The 15285-nt window shown below is 34.8% G+C and overlaps 1 protein-coding gene and 1 long non-coding RNA gene across 2 annotated transcripts in view; both read right to left on the reverse strand.

Moving 5' to 3' along the window:
- Positions 1–7854, reverse strand: part of LOC140442739 (uncharacterized) — a 38504-nt gene extending 30650 nt beyond the window's left edge. The window contains exons 1-2 of the long non-coding RNA XR_011951130.1: positions 6218–7854; positions 3978–4052 (exon numbers count right to left, since the gene is read on the reverse strand). This is a non-coding gene — a long non-coding RNA (uncharacterized lncRNA). The remainder of the gene's footprint in view (positions 1–3977; positions 4053–6217) is intronic.
- A 62-nt stretch (positions 7855–7916) lies between these two features.
- Positions 7917–11948, reverse strand: LOC140444538 (uncharacterized). Its single transcript, XM_072536299.1, has one exon. It carries the CDS (start codon positions 11946–11948, stop codon positions 7917–7919), a length of 4032 nt encoding a protein of 1343 aa, XP_072392400.1.
- Between the last annotated feature and the right edge of the window lie 3337 nt (positions 11949–15285).

Raw genomic sequence — 15285 nt, forward strand, 5'->3', positions numbered from 1 at the left:
TATTTAAACACAAACACTATACACATTTACTATGTTCTTCTAGTTTTTTTTTTGTTTTTGGTTTTTTTTATGCTGATGTTCTTATTAAAGTATGAGAAAATATTATTCACTGTCTAAATCTGAAGATGCAGTGCTGCTATCGCTGTTAGTATCTTCACCACCTGGTGTAATTATAATTGGCTCTAGTAAAACTTCGATATGAGTGTCAAGTTCCCACATTCGATGTTCTTCTTTAATTATATGGCCTATACATTTAGCCCATTTCTCTGGAGTTACATGTAGGATGGCTTCAAAAGTTCCTTAATTTAATTTGAACGTTTTGTTATTGCGTGCCACTTCTAATTTCACTTGCGCCCAGATAAGTTCAATGGGATTAAGTTCACAATGATAAGGTGGTGGACGCAGAACTTTGACACCATAATCTTTTGCAGTTTCATCTACAGCATATTTAAGATATTCAATTTTCCTTAACCGTGCAATGTCAAATAGCTAAATTTTGAGCATTGATGCTACGTATGCAATCCCCTTATTTGTAAGCTATTCTTGAATCCTCCCTTTCAATTTGTTTCATAATCACCTGTTTTTTTCGACTCAAATTGAAGAAAACCATCATCAAGAAACCCTGTATCACTTCCTATGGGTGATGATTAAAAGCCGTCCCTTTCCTGATGGAGCTTTTAATCCTGTAGATCAGCCTTCTATAAATGCTTCGCGTTTACTTTTGACATTTAAATCTTGCCAAACTTTTTGAACTGTATGACCTTCGTTAATCCAGGTTTCATCCAAATAACATATTTTGCGTCCAGTGCTGCTTATTTCTTCTAAATATTTTCTTCTCCACACAATAATTTAATTTTTTTTTAAAAGCATACTTTTTCTGTTGGGTTTACACATCGAAAGTTCATTTCGCGCATGTTCCTGATTAAGACTCTACGAGATATCTTGGGTAAGGAGTAATTGTCTTCGGGCTCTTGAGAAATATTTTTTAGTGTTGGAATTTCACTTCGAAAATAAAATGAATGAGTTTTTCGACGTATAATATTCCTTGTCTCGTCATCCAAAACAATGCTTTTCCTACCTCTAGTTTTACCTTTTTTTTGCTTTTTATTTTCCGATGTATTTTTAAGTACACGATAAATACAGCTAACGGATACTTTTGTTAAACTGCTACAAATGTCGACCGCTTGGCTAACATTTAATGCCATTTTTCTGCCGACAATTCTTTCATAAACGTTTCGTATCATTACCTTCTCTTCGGACGTTAACATTTTCCGTCTCTTTTGCGGCTTTTCATTTTTGGAATCAACATCAGAATTTTGCAGTCTTCTCTTGGAACAACTCGGTTTTTCGTCTAACTCTAATAAAGCTCAAACCAAATAATCACAGAATATAACTAAAAATTTACTATAAAACGACAAACTATAACATTCGTATTATCAATAACACGTTTTATCAATAACATAAACTTATCGCATAAAATATATTCACAAAATGCAATGCATGCCCTACCCTCCGAAACGCCAATGTAAATGAACTATTATTGATGGGCACTTGCTCGACAAAAACTAGTTTTACGGCTTGCTGTGGGTCGGAATTGAAACGGAGTTTCGTCGCTAATTCCAAAGTTGCCAAACGATTGAAAAATGTTGTTTTAAAATATCGATTTTTATTTTATTTTTTTATGTAACGAAACGGAACATAAATAAAATTTATTTAATTACAATTTTGTGCTTAATTTTTACTATTGAAAAAATCATGGTTTTTTGTATTTTTATGACGGTAATAATCGCTGCGTGGAAGAATACAGGTTTTGTATGACCATAATTACTACTTGTAAACAAGAATTGGCTACAGTGTACGACAACTCCTGGTCAGTTTTTCTATAGAGAAGCACAAATAAATATACTATATATTTTGTAATTTCTTATAAGAAAACGCAAATTGCAATTGAGAAAACCGGTAGTTTTCGAGGGCCGCTGTGTACATTTAAATTTGAGGATATTCAGCGTTTAAACTATGAATCACTCTCCCAAATAGCGAAATTCTACTACAGAAATAAACAATCTAAAAAACAGAGCTGCAGAAGAAAATAAGAACACAGATGAATTATTATCAATAGTCAAAGAGTTCAACACAGAGCTATTTAGATCAAGAGAAATATACCAATACGCATCCTTTAATTAGAGTAAAAACGAGAGTTAAACCAGGGATCAGATATAATGCCCGATGTAACATAATCCCGATATAAATAAATAAAAGAACGGAAAGGAAATTAGAGATTTCTTATCAACCAAGAGAACCGACAGGATTCCGAAAACATTACAGAACTAATAACTATCTACAAAGCATAAAAGCCCCAAAAGAGAAAGAAGTGGAAAATAATATACCTCTGGTGCTAATATTTATCGATTTTCTTAAAGTCTTTTACAAAGATAAATTAAGTAAAATATACAGGCGAGGCGCTTAAATAATGCAGGCTAAATTATAGGTATACAAAATTATTATACAATTTATACATAGAGGCAACAACCATTGTCAAATTACATACTAAGACTAATAACATAAAAATCGAGTGGTGAATTAGACAAGGAGACCCAATGTCACCTCAACTTTTTAATACGGTGCTGGAACATGCTTTTAAGAATTTAGATTGGATGACAAAGGGAATAAAAATAGATGGAGAATATCTAAACAATTTACGTTTAGACGATGGTATAGTAATAATAGCTGAGGATCTAGGGATGACAAAAGAGATGGTACAGGAACTCGTTGTGGCTACAGAAAATGTAGGTTTAAATATAAATATTTTGAAAACAAAAATATTGAAAAATTTGGTACCCAACCAGAACATCGGTATTGGAGGGCGAGAAATAGAGGTCGTAGATAAATATAAATTCCTAAGAAATAAAAATATGATTGGCAGGGATAATCAGACCCATGAACTAAAGAGGAGGTCTTGGGTGGACAGAATATGGAAAACTGAGAGGAACTTTTAAAAGTGAGCTGCCCACATGCCGGAAGAGAAAAGTATTTGATCAATGCGTCTACTAAATTGGGACTACTAAATTCTTCTTATTCTTACTGTGCCTCCCATATCAAGGGTATATTGATTTTATTTATCGCTGATCTAAAGAGTTCATTTAAGGTGAAGTCAATATATTTTTTAAATTTCGCATCCATGCCGTTTTTATACAACCAGGATAACTTTCTTGTTTAATTCTGCTCTGCATTATGCATTTCAGTAGTAAGTATTCTTTTCTTTTTATAATTAAATACAATATTTAACTTCAGCAGTAAGATCGTAGCAACAGAATGCCTGTGAAGATGCTGCAGAGTAACTAGAATGGATAGGAAAAGTAATGACGAAATAAAGCAAAGAACATCAATAGAAACAGACATACTAACATATATAGAACAAAAAAGACTAAAGTGGTATGGACATATAAGAAAAACTAGCGACAGCAGATGGATAAAGAGAATAACCGAATGGATCTTCATAGGAAGGAAGAAAAGAGGACGACCCCGAAAATCCTGGAGGAATGAAGTAGACGACGCCATGAGTAAGAGAGGCCTAAACGATGGAGAATGGGACAACAGAGAGAGATGGAAACGGTTGAGCGAGGGAAGGCAGTGCATACTGTAGAATCCCTATATATATATATATATATATATATATATATATATATATATATATATATATATATAAATATATATATTTATATTTAACTTCTTGTTTCTTTGTAGCTCACATAACTGTTTTAGACCACATATTTGTTACTCATCGATCCAATTTTATAGATTCAGAATTACCAGCAGTTTTTTTATTATCTCTGTTTGTACTTTTAGGAAGTTCTCCCAATTATCGTAGCATACTCTGTCAAACCCTTCGCCTCCTGGGTTATGTCTCTTTTTACCTGTTTTATTTCTTTACTTGTTTATATCCTGTTTTACCATGCCTCTATTTACATATATCTTACCATTTTTTATCAATTGCAGCTATTCATATTCCTCATTTTCAGTGGATATAAATATAATACAAGTACACGCACCCACTGCAAAAAAGAAAATATTTGATTAAAATATTTACCAACTTATATCAGAATTATTAGTTCTGACAAAAAACATAAACTTAGTCTTATCATGGGTAACTTCAATGCAGAGGTGAAATCAGAAAGTACTCTCAATATTACTAAAAAAATTGGTTTGGGACATAGAAATGAAAGAGGAAAACGCTCGGTGCAGTTCGTATTTAACAGTAAAAATTCGTCTTTGGGAATACTTGGTTTTGTCTATAAAAACCAGGTATTCTGCTCAGTAGACTATATACTTAAAAGTTTATAAGTTATCAATAAGACAATATTTGAGGAAATTAAATTGATTATATAATAATCAACGAACGATTTAAAACTGTACAATATCAGTAAAGACATACTCAGGTACCGATGATCAAAAAACAGTAGTGGTCTACAATTACATTTAGCCTAAAAAGAGTATGAAAAATCAGAAAATCACACAATATCACCAGATGCACTTCAAGATCCATACACCTCAGTAAAGTCTCTTAAGAAATTAACAACAAGTTGCGCAAAATTAGACTGAAAGATACTAACAACATAAACGATTGCCGGAAACAAATAAAAATGACAATAATCACTCTATGTTGAGAAAATCTCCTTAAGACATTTAAAAAAAAATCTAGATAGACTTAGTGGACGTGCGAAGGCAGTACAAATCTAGAAGTAGCAAAAAATACAATAAATGACAAAATTTGAATTAAAAATTATAATAATAAATAAACGCAGACTGTGTTTAGAATGCAGAATTTAGAGTTCAAACATCTAACAGACACGTGGACCCACCAATTCCAGTCTAAGAAGTGCAGAATGTCATCGATCAAGCGAAACATAAGGTTCCTGGTCTCGATAACTACGAAAATATTCGGAAATAATGTCCAATAAAGATTTAAAAAGTCAGAAAATATGATGAAATTGTAAGGGGCATAATGTAAACTACAATTTTATTTTCACTACCCAATTGGGGGGAGTTTCCTTTTCAGTTAGGTACGTCTTTATTTATGTCTTCCTTTCCTATAATTGCGTTAAAATCGCCTAGTAAAATTATTGTGATTATTGTGACTTATTTAAAATAATTATAGTTTTACAAAAGTTTCTAGGGGCATTGATCATATAATTAAGAGGTCTCATATGGATGTAAAAGCTAAGGGCGCAAATAGAAAACTCTAGAATTCAAGCTCATAGCAAGTGTTCATCCCAATGGCTGATATCAAACGTTCCTGTATATATACAGGGCAGGTACGAATAAGGCATAGCCAAATAAGTACCCGCAAATCATCTTAAGCTATGACAATAGGCAGCACTAGGTGTGTGTGTGTGTGTGTGTGTGTGTGTGTGTGTGTGTGTGTGTGTGTGTGTGTGTGTGTGTGTGTGTGTGTGTGTGTGTGTGTGTGTGTGTGTGTTTGTGTGTGTGCGCGTGTGTGCGTTTTACTGTCAGTAGTTTTAACAACCAACTGGCTAGACTATCGAAAATAAAATACTATATAATAAACCTGGTTAAAGTGAGAAGAAAACGTGAATTCAATCTGATTTGGGAAACACACTGTATTACAAAGATAACGATTTCAATAGTAACAACGGAGTAGGATTGATACAAAATAAATGAATTACCGAATTAATAAGTACATTAAAACAAAAGCCCTCAAAGAACGTAAAACATGATTACCAATGACCGTCAGAGATTTCAATGCAGAATTGGGAAAAAAGCACAATTATGTAGAAACACGACGAGAAAATTTTGGTTGCAGGTCAAGAAACGATAGAGATAATACCTTCTTGAAGTACATGGAAGAATCTATTTGGGGTGAACTCGTCCTTCGATAAACAAAACCACAAATGAAGTGGATATAGATTAGACCTAATGGAACGGGCTGGGTTCCTCTGCACCGTCCAAGTGGGCCGAATAAATACTTCGGCTGGGTACAAGTAACTAATTATAAAATATAATTACTTCGGATTAGCCTTCGATTTGGTATATTTCCATTAAGCGGTGGTTCTTTTTGTTACATGGATTTAATTAAAACTACTCTTGCTCAGTAGAAATGTATTTTGATTATCAATAGTATACCCTTAATTGTTTGATGAACAATATACTAATTACTATTTATTTGCTCATTGCTTGTGTAATGAATATTAACACTTACAGTTATTATTGTTAAGACGTGATCGGATGGTTCAGAGCGATGTGTCTTCTCGGAGAGTTGAACGTACAAGAGAGAGAATTCTGTGCAATCTTTCGTATCGTCAAATTTTGGTCTGTACCAAGGGTGGTTAGGGGTAGGACGCGAGGGCGCTGTTGCCAGTTTGGATCAAATCCGAACATACTCCCCGGCCGTTGAATGTCTCATTCAATAACGAAGTAGAAAGATAAGAAAGGAATGAGATATAATGGTTCAGTTGGAACGTGAGAAGATACAGAAGACCTATGATATATAAACAAGAAAGTAAGCAGGAATAAGAAGAAGTAATAAACGACAATCAAATTAAGAATCTTGAGGCAAGGGACATAGCTTTGTGATGGGTCTAATGAAGACTCCTTCACTAGTTCGAATCCGTACAGCTCTGACCTTTCCGTCTAAGCCAGGAAATATTTCTAATATTCTGGCCAAAGGCCACCTAAGGGGGGGAGTCTCATCCTCCTTTAAGAGAACAAGATCATCAATTTTTAAATTTTCCTTAATTTGAAACCACTTGGGCCGTCCCTGTAGTCTGTTTAAATATTCCAAATAAAATCTCTTCCAAAGGTGCTGTTGAAGCTGAGTACAGCGTTGAAAGAGGTTTAGTCTATTTTCAGGTATGTGAGTGATTTCTTGTTCAGGGTAAGAAGTGAGTGCAGAGCCTATAATAAAATGCCCTGGAGTCAGGCATTTTAAATCGGCGGGGTCGCTAGATAGAGGGCAAATTGGTCTGGAATTTAATATAGCCTCTATCTGAATTAGTACAGTAGCTAATTCTTCAAAAGTCAAGTGGGCGTTGCCCAATATTCGACGAATATGAAACTTTGTCGATTTTATTGCGGATTCCCAAATTCCTCCCCAATGAGGACTATGAGGGGGTATCCACTTCCATTCTATTAGATTTTCTGAGGCAAAGTTTTGAATTGACGTAGAATTTTTAGAGGTTTTGAGGAAGTCATAGAGTTCACGAAGACAGTTATTAGCACCAGTAAAATTGGTACCTTATCACTAAATATAACAGAGGGGTTCCCTCTACGAGCAATAAAACGTTTTAATGCTAGTAAAAAGGAATCACTAGAGAGAGAGGATACGAGTTCAATATGGACAGCTTTTGTACTCATACAGATAAAGAGTGCCACATAGCATTTTGTGAGAGGGGCCTTACGAAGGCGAGATGTTTTTATCGTTAAGTGGTCCACCATAGTCAGTCCCAACATTTTGAAAGGGGCGTGTGATCGAAACTCTTTCCTTTGGTAAATCGGACATGATTTGCTGTGCAGGTTGTGCGCGAAATCTAAAGCAAGTAGAGCAATTTCGAATAATTTTCTTAATTTCCCTGAGGCCATTCAAAGGCCAAAATCTTTGTCTGACATTGGAAAGTAAGGCTTGTGGTCCGACATGACCAAGTCTAGTATGTTCGTGTGAAAGCAGTAGAGTGACTACATGTGATTTAGAGGGAAGTAAAATAGGGTGTTTGTGATATTCTAGAATGTCTGCATTTTTTAAGCGTCCACCAACACATAAAAAACCAGAGTGATTTATGAATGGACTAAGTGAGACCATGTTTTTATTTGAGAGTGATTTACTATTTTGGATTTCAGAGATTTCTGAACTAAAGTGTTGGTGTTGAACAGTTTTACAAATTGAGTTAGTGGACGTGAGAAGTTCATCTACAGATAGTGGACCCAGTAAGAGTTTTAGTGGGAAATATTGAATTGTGAATAAATCTGTGAACATATGCCATTGCGTGCACTAGTCTAGAAAATTTGAAAAATCTAAGAAATATTTTATGCCAAAAATTTTCTTCGGTAGGTTTAGTGGTAAGAAGTGAGATTTTTCTCTCTTCTGGTAAGTTGCATTCATTAATTTTTTCATTAAAATGAGCGAGATTTAGATTGGGGTCTTGCAGAAATGAAGGACCTGACCACCATAAATCTAATTTTAAAATGTTTTGGGCTAATAATCCTCGAGATGGGTAGTCGGCAGCATTTTCTGCAGATTTTATGTGGCGCCAGTGAAAGGCATTTGTCAATTCAGTGATTTGAGCAACTCGATTGGAAACAAAGCTATTCCAGCGGGATGCGTGGGATTGTATCCACGATAGTGCTATCCTTGAATCGCTCCACAAATTGACACTAGAGAATGACAGTTTGTTTTCATATATTGATATGATTCTTTTGGTGAGTTTTGAGAGGAGTAACATGGCACAGAGTTCAAGTCTAGGTAGGGTAGTTGTCCTGATAGGGCTTACCCGAGATTTTCCTGTATCCAGTATGCAGGAAACTGTGTTGTCAGAGTATACAGTACGAAAGTAAATGAATGCTGCATAAGCCCTTTCGCTGCTGTCAGCAAAGCCATGAATTTGTATGTGTGCGACTTTCTTATTAAGAAATAGACAGCGTGGGATTTTTAAGGACTTTAAGTGAGGTATATTATTTATAAAGGTTGTCCATTCTTTTTCCAAAGAGGGAGGCAAGATATCGTCCCAGTCCATTCGTTCAAGAAAAAGTTTCTTAATGAATAATCTTCCATGTAGAATCACAGGAGTTATCAACCCTAAGGGGTCATACATTTTGGCTAGAGTGGATAAGGCAATTCTTTTTGTAACGCGAGTGTTAGTTGGGGCTTCAGGTACTGAAATTGGGAGTATGTCTGAAGAAGGGTTCCATGAAAGTCCTAAAACTTTATTAGAGGCATTTTCGATTAGGATGTCATATGAAGTGGGTTGATCATTGTTACAATATTTTTCAGTGAACCTTGTGGAATTGGAAACCCATTTGTGAGTTGAAATGCAAGCACTACCTAGAACGGTACTTAATTCGTGATATGTGGTTTCTAGGTCAGCTTCAGTTTCGGCACCACAGAGGATGTCGTCTACGTAAGTTTGTGTCAGTAAGGCTTCACAAGCGAGGGGGTATTTTTGGATGTTAGTGGATGCAAGCTCTTTTATAGCCCGAGTAGATAAAAAACTTGAAGATCTGAGGCCGTACGTTACGCTAGTAAGTTCAATGCATTCAAGTGGTTTAGAGGGATCATCTCTCCACAGTATATTTTGCAGGAAGGTTTGATTTGGGTTGATATTTATTTGACGGTACATTTTTTGAATATCAGCAGTACAAACAAATTGGGGTATTCTAAAACGGCAAATGATGTCAAATAGATCAGGTTGTATCTGTGGACCTGTGAGCATAATGTCATTTAAAGAGGTTCCAGAAGAGGATTTACAAGATCCATCAAAAACAACGCGTAATCGACTGCTGGTACTGCTCTCTTTTATCACGCAATGATGGGGCAAGAAATATTTGTGTTCGGATAAATTATTGTATAGTATGAGTGGGATATATCGTTCATGATTAAGTGTAATGTATTCATCGATAAACCTTTTGTATTCAAGAAATAGAGAGTGATTTAATTGGAATTTCTTTTCTAAGCCTTCGAATCGTTTTTTAGCGATATGAAAAGAGTCACCTAGTTTGGTATGCTCTGAGGGGGATTTAAGGGGAAGATTGACTTGGAATCGTCCGTTTTCTAAAATTTTAAAGTTTTTCTTGAAGTCAAGTTCAGCAATTGCTTCAGTCGGGGTGAGAAGTTTTTTAGTGGGTATTTCCTCCATTTCCCAGAGTTTGGGAAGAAGCGAGTTAAGGGAAGAAGTGTTTTCGGAGATAACATTAGAAGTTTGAGTAAATAAGGATACTCTTTTATTTTGTAGATGATTATGAGGTACACTACCAGCGAAAATCCAACCAAAAAAGGTGTTTTGAAGTACAGGGAGATTTTTTCCTAATCTTACGATGCCATCGGTAATGAGTCCGTAGTATTTGTCAGCACCTATCAAAATGTCAATGCTTGAAGTTGAAAAGAACTCACTGTCGGCTAAGGAAATGTTGTGTGGTATTTCGAGCAATTCTAGGGGTATATGTGTCTGCGGTAGTGGGGTAGTTATTCTATCGAGTACGTAACAAGACATGTTAAGTTTATTGCTTTTATCATTAGTAGAGAAAATTGTAAGATTTGCCATTATGTTAGACATGATTGAGCTCTGGGCAATTCCAGAAATTTGAAGTGGTTGTTGGAGGGTTTTACAGCTAATTTTTTCAAAAAGATTCCTTGATATAAAGCTACTTTGACTAGCATTATCGAGAAGTGCCTTGGCTGTTATCATATGCCCTGATTTTGATTGAATAGATATTTTAATTGTTGCTAAAAGAACATTACAAGGTTTAGCGGAGAATGTAAGGTCGCCTGTGGTATCTAGAGATACCGCTGTGACAGACTCGGGGTGGATGTTATTGCCAGAGGAGGATGGCATGTCGTCGAATTCTGTATGATTTTTATAAGAATTTAAATTAGGGTTTGATTTTTCTTGAATTTGATGATAATTATGTTTTCTGGAGTTGGCATCAGAATGTGTTTGATTTGAATTGGATCTCCAATTATGTTGATTGCCTTGAGGATAGGTAGTTCTTTGGCCTTGAGATGTGCCTGAATTGTGAGCTGGATGCGAGAAGTTAGTGTTGTAGGTTTTGCGTACGTGCAAGAGAGTGTGATGTTTTTTAGAACAAATCGAGCAAGTTTTAGAGATGCATTCATTGTAAGAGTGTCCTGTGCCCAAGCAGTTTGTGCACATGTGTTGAGAATGTGTGAAATTTAATTTATCAGAGTGTGGTAGAGATGAGAAACGTGGACAACGATATATTTTATGAGACAAGTCATTACAGTATATGCATTTAGAAGTGGAAGAATTATTGTAGGTAACATTGGTGTGAAGAGAAGTAGTGCGAGAGAATTTCGGAGAAGGTTTTTCCGTTTTATAGTCACGTGAGTCACTTAAATCACCTAATAAATTGCACCTATCTTCTAAAATGTCTAGAAACTCGTCTAATGTGGGTAAATCTGATTTAATTCTTTTTTCTCCGTATTGTTTTTTGGAGTTATAGTCAATTTTTCTTGATAAAATGTAAACTAAGATGATGTCCCAAGTGTCTACTGGAATGTTTAAGTTTTTTAAAGATTGAATGTGTTTTCTTATTATAGTTACGAAGTCTCTGAGTGTTTGGGCATTAACCTTAGTGAGAGTGGGGTAGTCCAAAATGGATTTTAAGTGTGCGTTGATTATATTTAAGTTATTAGAGTATCGTTTTTCCAAGAGGTCAAGAGCAATGGTAAAGTTTTCGTGGGTTAATTCGAGAGAGTCAATTAAGGCGAGAGCTTCATTTTTTAGAGAAGATTTTAGGTATATAAACCGTTGAATATTTGTCAGAGAGGGGTTATCAATGATTAAAGAGGTAAAGAGTTGATAAAATGATATCCATTCATCGTAGTTGCCTGAGAAGATTTGAAGTGATAATTGGGGTAGTTTTACATTAGTAGGCGTGGTTTGTGTAACAGTGGGAGTTTGAGTTGTAAGATTGGGTAGATTTGACTCTACGAGAGATTTGCACTTTTCGCGTAATAAAGTTAAATATTTAAAATAATGTTTTTCCATAAGATCACGATTTTCAAGAGCATCGGCATCGTCAGTGGCTTGTTCTATGTTATCTTGTATAACATTATAACGTTCAAAATGTTTAATTATTGATTCTTCTCTTAGTTGTAATTCTGTTATAGTTAGTTGAGAATCTAAAAATTGATCACACCAATTATATGCTCGCGTTAAAGCCGACTTTGCCGTTGCTCGTTGTTTCTTCAGTGCCTCCATTATTAAATATAGGTTTTAAATCTAAACAAGTATGATATGCAATCACTAAAAACACCTTAAATTCACTTGCGAAAACACTACCGCGTTAGATATAGCACAACTTTTATAAGCGCCCTGAAAGAAAAACAATACAATACAAACAAATCAATAGAAATATCAATAAATGAATATTTAAATGTGTTGTAGAATATGTGTAGTATATATAAAATCGTTAAATATATGGAGGCACTGTGAAATCGGTAAGTATAATATTTATGATGTGTAAAAATATTAAAAGTATTTATTTAGTGAAATTTCAAAGATAAATAATAAAGTTTTTCGCTTGAGCAAATAAATGTTTTTAATTCTTAAAACTAATTATTACAAAGAATTTCTTAAAGTAATTATTATTCAAATTTTTATTTTATGCGAAACAATAGTGTCTTTCTTAGTATCGAAATTATTCTGTGAGCACGTGGGAAGAAAGAACTTTTTCTGTACCTGCAGTGATGAGCGGTGTACCTGATGCCGTGAATTCTCACACAGCCAATGACGCGACGTAGCAATTTGTAGAATATAATATATTTTAAATATATTTGTGTTGAATTTGTTATTTATATAAATCCTAGTTTATAACATATGGGAGAAGGACCATGGAACGGGCTGGGTTCCTCTGCACCGTCCAAGTGGGCCGAATAAATACTTCGGCTGGGTACAAGTAACTAATTATAAAATATAATTACTTCGGATTAGCCTTCGATTTGGTATATTTCCATTAAGCGGTGGTTCTTTTTGTTACATGGATTTAATTAAAACTACTCTTGCTCAGTAGAAATGTATTTTGATTATCAATAGTATACCCTTAATTGTTTGATGAACAATATACTAATTACTATTTATTTGCTCATTGCTTGTGTAATGAATATTAACACTTACAGTTATTATTGTTAAGACGTGATCGGATGGTTCAGAGCGATGTGTCTTCTCGGAGAGTTGAACGTACAAGAGAGAGAATTCTGTGCAATCTTTCGTATCGTCAAATTTTGGTCTGTACCAAGGGTGGTTAGGGGTAGGACGCGAGGGCGCTGTTGCCAGTTTGGATCAAATCCGAACACCTAATGCTCAAGTAAAAAATGAAAGAGACTACATTTTTTTAACAAAAAGGTCTATTATACATATCTTAACATTACTTAACAATTTTATAGCTAGTAGTAACCACAGGTTAGCATTAAGGGAAAATTAGAAACGAAAAAAAGAACTAATAACTTGCAAAATCTAGATATGGAAAAATTGTTCTATGGAAACATAATTCTCGATAGGAATGATCTTGTAAAGGAATTCTTCTCTTCTTCTTAAAGTGCCTATCCGTTCCGGATGTTGGCGATCATCACGGCTATCTTTACTTTGTTTATTGCAGCGCGGAACAGTTCAGTGGTAGTCGTGTTATACCACTTTCGTAAATTTTGAAGCTAGGAAATGAGTCTTCTTCCCGGTCCTCTCTTACCATTTACCTTCCCCTGGAGAATCAGCTGAAGAAGGCCGTAACGTTCTTAATTTCTCATTACGTGTCCTAGATATTCCAACTTTTTTGTTTTGACGGTCATGAGAATTTTACATTCTTTCCCCATTCTACGCAGGACCTCCACATTAGTAACCCAGGATATACGTAAGATGCGCCTATAACACCACATTTCGAAAGCTTCGAGCCGATTTATAGATGCAAAAGTCAGTGTCCACGCTTCCATTCCGTAGAGCAGAACTGTGAATATGTAGCAGTTCAATAGACGGAATTTTGTTTTTAATGATATGTCTCGACTGTTGAAAATGGTTCTCATTCTAACGAATGCTGCTTTTGCTTTTATTATTCGCTGTTTAATTTCTGTTAAGTGGTCCCATAGGCTATTTAAATTGGTGCCTAGATATGTATATTGCTCGACTCTTTCGATATTTTGTTGGTTGATTGTAAGTTGAGCGTTTAGTATTGGTTTTTTACTAATTGTCATAAATTTGGTTTTCTTTATGTTAAGAGCTAGTCCGTATCTGTTGCTGACTTCTGTTATGCGATTTGTTAATATCTGTAAGTCTTTCAGATTATCGGCAAAAATTATAGTGTCATCTGCATGTCTAATGTTATTCAACCATTCACCGTTTATTAGTATTCCTTTCGCACAACCGTCTAAAGTTTCCTTAAATACCCATTCAGAATAAATATTGAACAACAATGTAGACAAAATACAGCCCTGTCGTACTCCACGTTCTATTGCAATTTTATCAGTTAACTGGTCTTCTATTTTGGTTTTGGCCGTTTGATTGTAGTAAATGTTTCTAATAATTTTAAGATCTTTGTTGTCAATTCCAATTTCTTGCATTAGAGTCATTAATTTGTCATGTTTTACTCTGTGAAATGCCTTCTAGTTATCTATAAAACATACGTATATGTCACAATTCACATCCCTGCATCTCTGAAATAGCATCTGTACAGCAAAAAGGGCCTCCCGTGTTCCCAGAGCATCACGAAATCCGAATTGTGTTCTTGTTAGTTGTTCCTCACATTTTGTATATATTCTTTTGTGAATGACCTTTAGAAATGTTTTAAGTAAATGGCTCATAAGGCTTATAATTCTATAGTCTTCGCACTTTCTCGCATTGGGTTTTTTTTTGGAAGATGTATAAAAGTTGACACTTACCATTTTTGGGGAATTCTGCCTGTATCATATATATTGTTAAATATATTTGTCAACCATTTTATGCCATCATAGTCCATAAGTTTGAAGAATTTTGAGTGACAATTATCAGGGCCTACTGCTTTACCATCTTTGGTGCTTTTGATGGCATATTTTACTTCTTCGACTGTAAATGGTGGTCCAGATTCGCAATTGGTGTTTGTTGTAATACCAGTGTTACTTCGTATATCTTCAAAAGTTTTTTCCACGTATTTAATCCAAATATCCCTTTTATGCTCTATTTCCAGTACTATGTTTCCCTGATTATCTGTCAGGAATCCAGTGTTCTTGTGTTTATATAAGCCTGCCGCTTCTTTAATCTTTTTATGGAAGTTAAATGAATCATGTTTTTGTTGTAATGACTCTATCTCTGTACACTTCGAGCTAAACCAATTTTCTTTTGCGATTTTAATAGCCCTTTTTATTTCGTTATTTATGTTGTTGTAGTAATTCTTATTATCTTTAGCGTTTCTTCTGCCTTCCATCATACATAGAATCTCCTCCGTCATCCATTCCTTTTTATTTGTTCTTTCAGGTTTTAAGTATTTCTCTGTTATTTCTTGACTTACTTTGTGCAAATTTTCTAGTTCTACATCTGTGTTATCTGTTTCTGTACGAGCCCATTGTTTTTCTGT

This window comes from Diabrotica undecimpunctata, chromosome 6 (genome assembly GCF_040954645.1).
Source record: "Diabrotica undecimpunctata isolate CICGRU chromosome 6, icDiaUnde3, whole genome shotgun sequence".
In the NCBI taxonomy this organism is placed as follows: domain Eukaryota; kingdom Metazoa; phylum Arthropoda; class Insecta; order Coleoptera; family Chrysomelidae; genus Diabrotica; species Diabrotica undecimpunctata.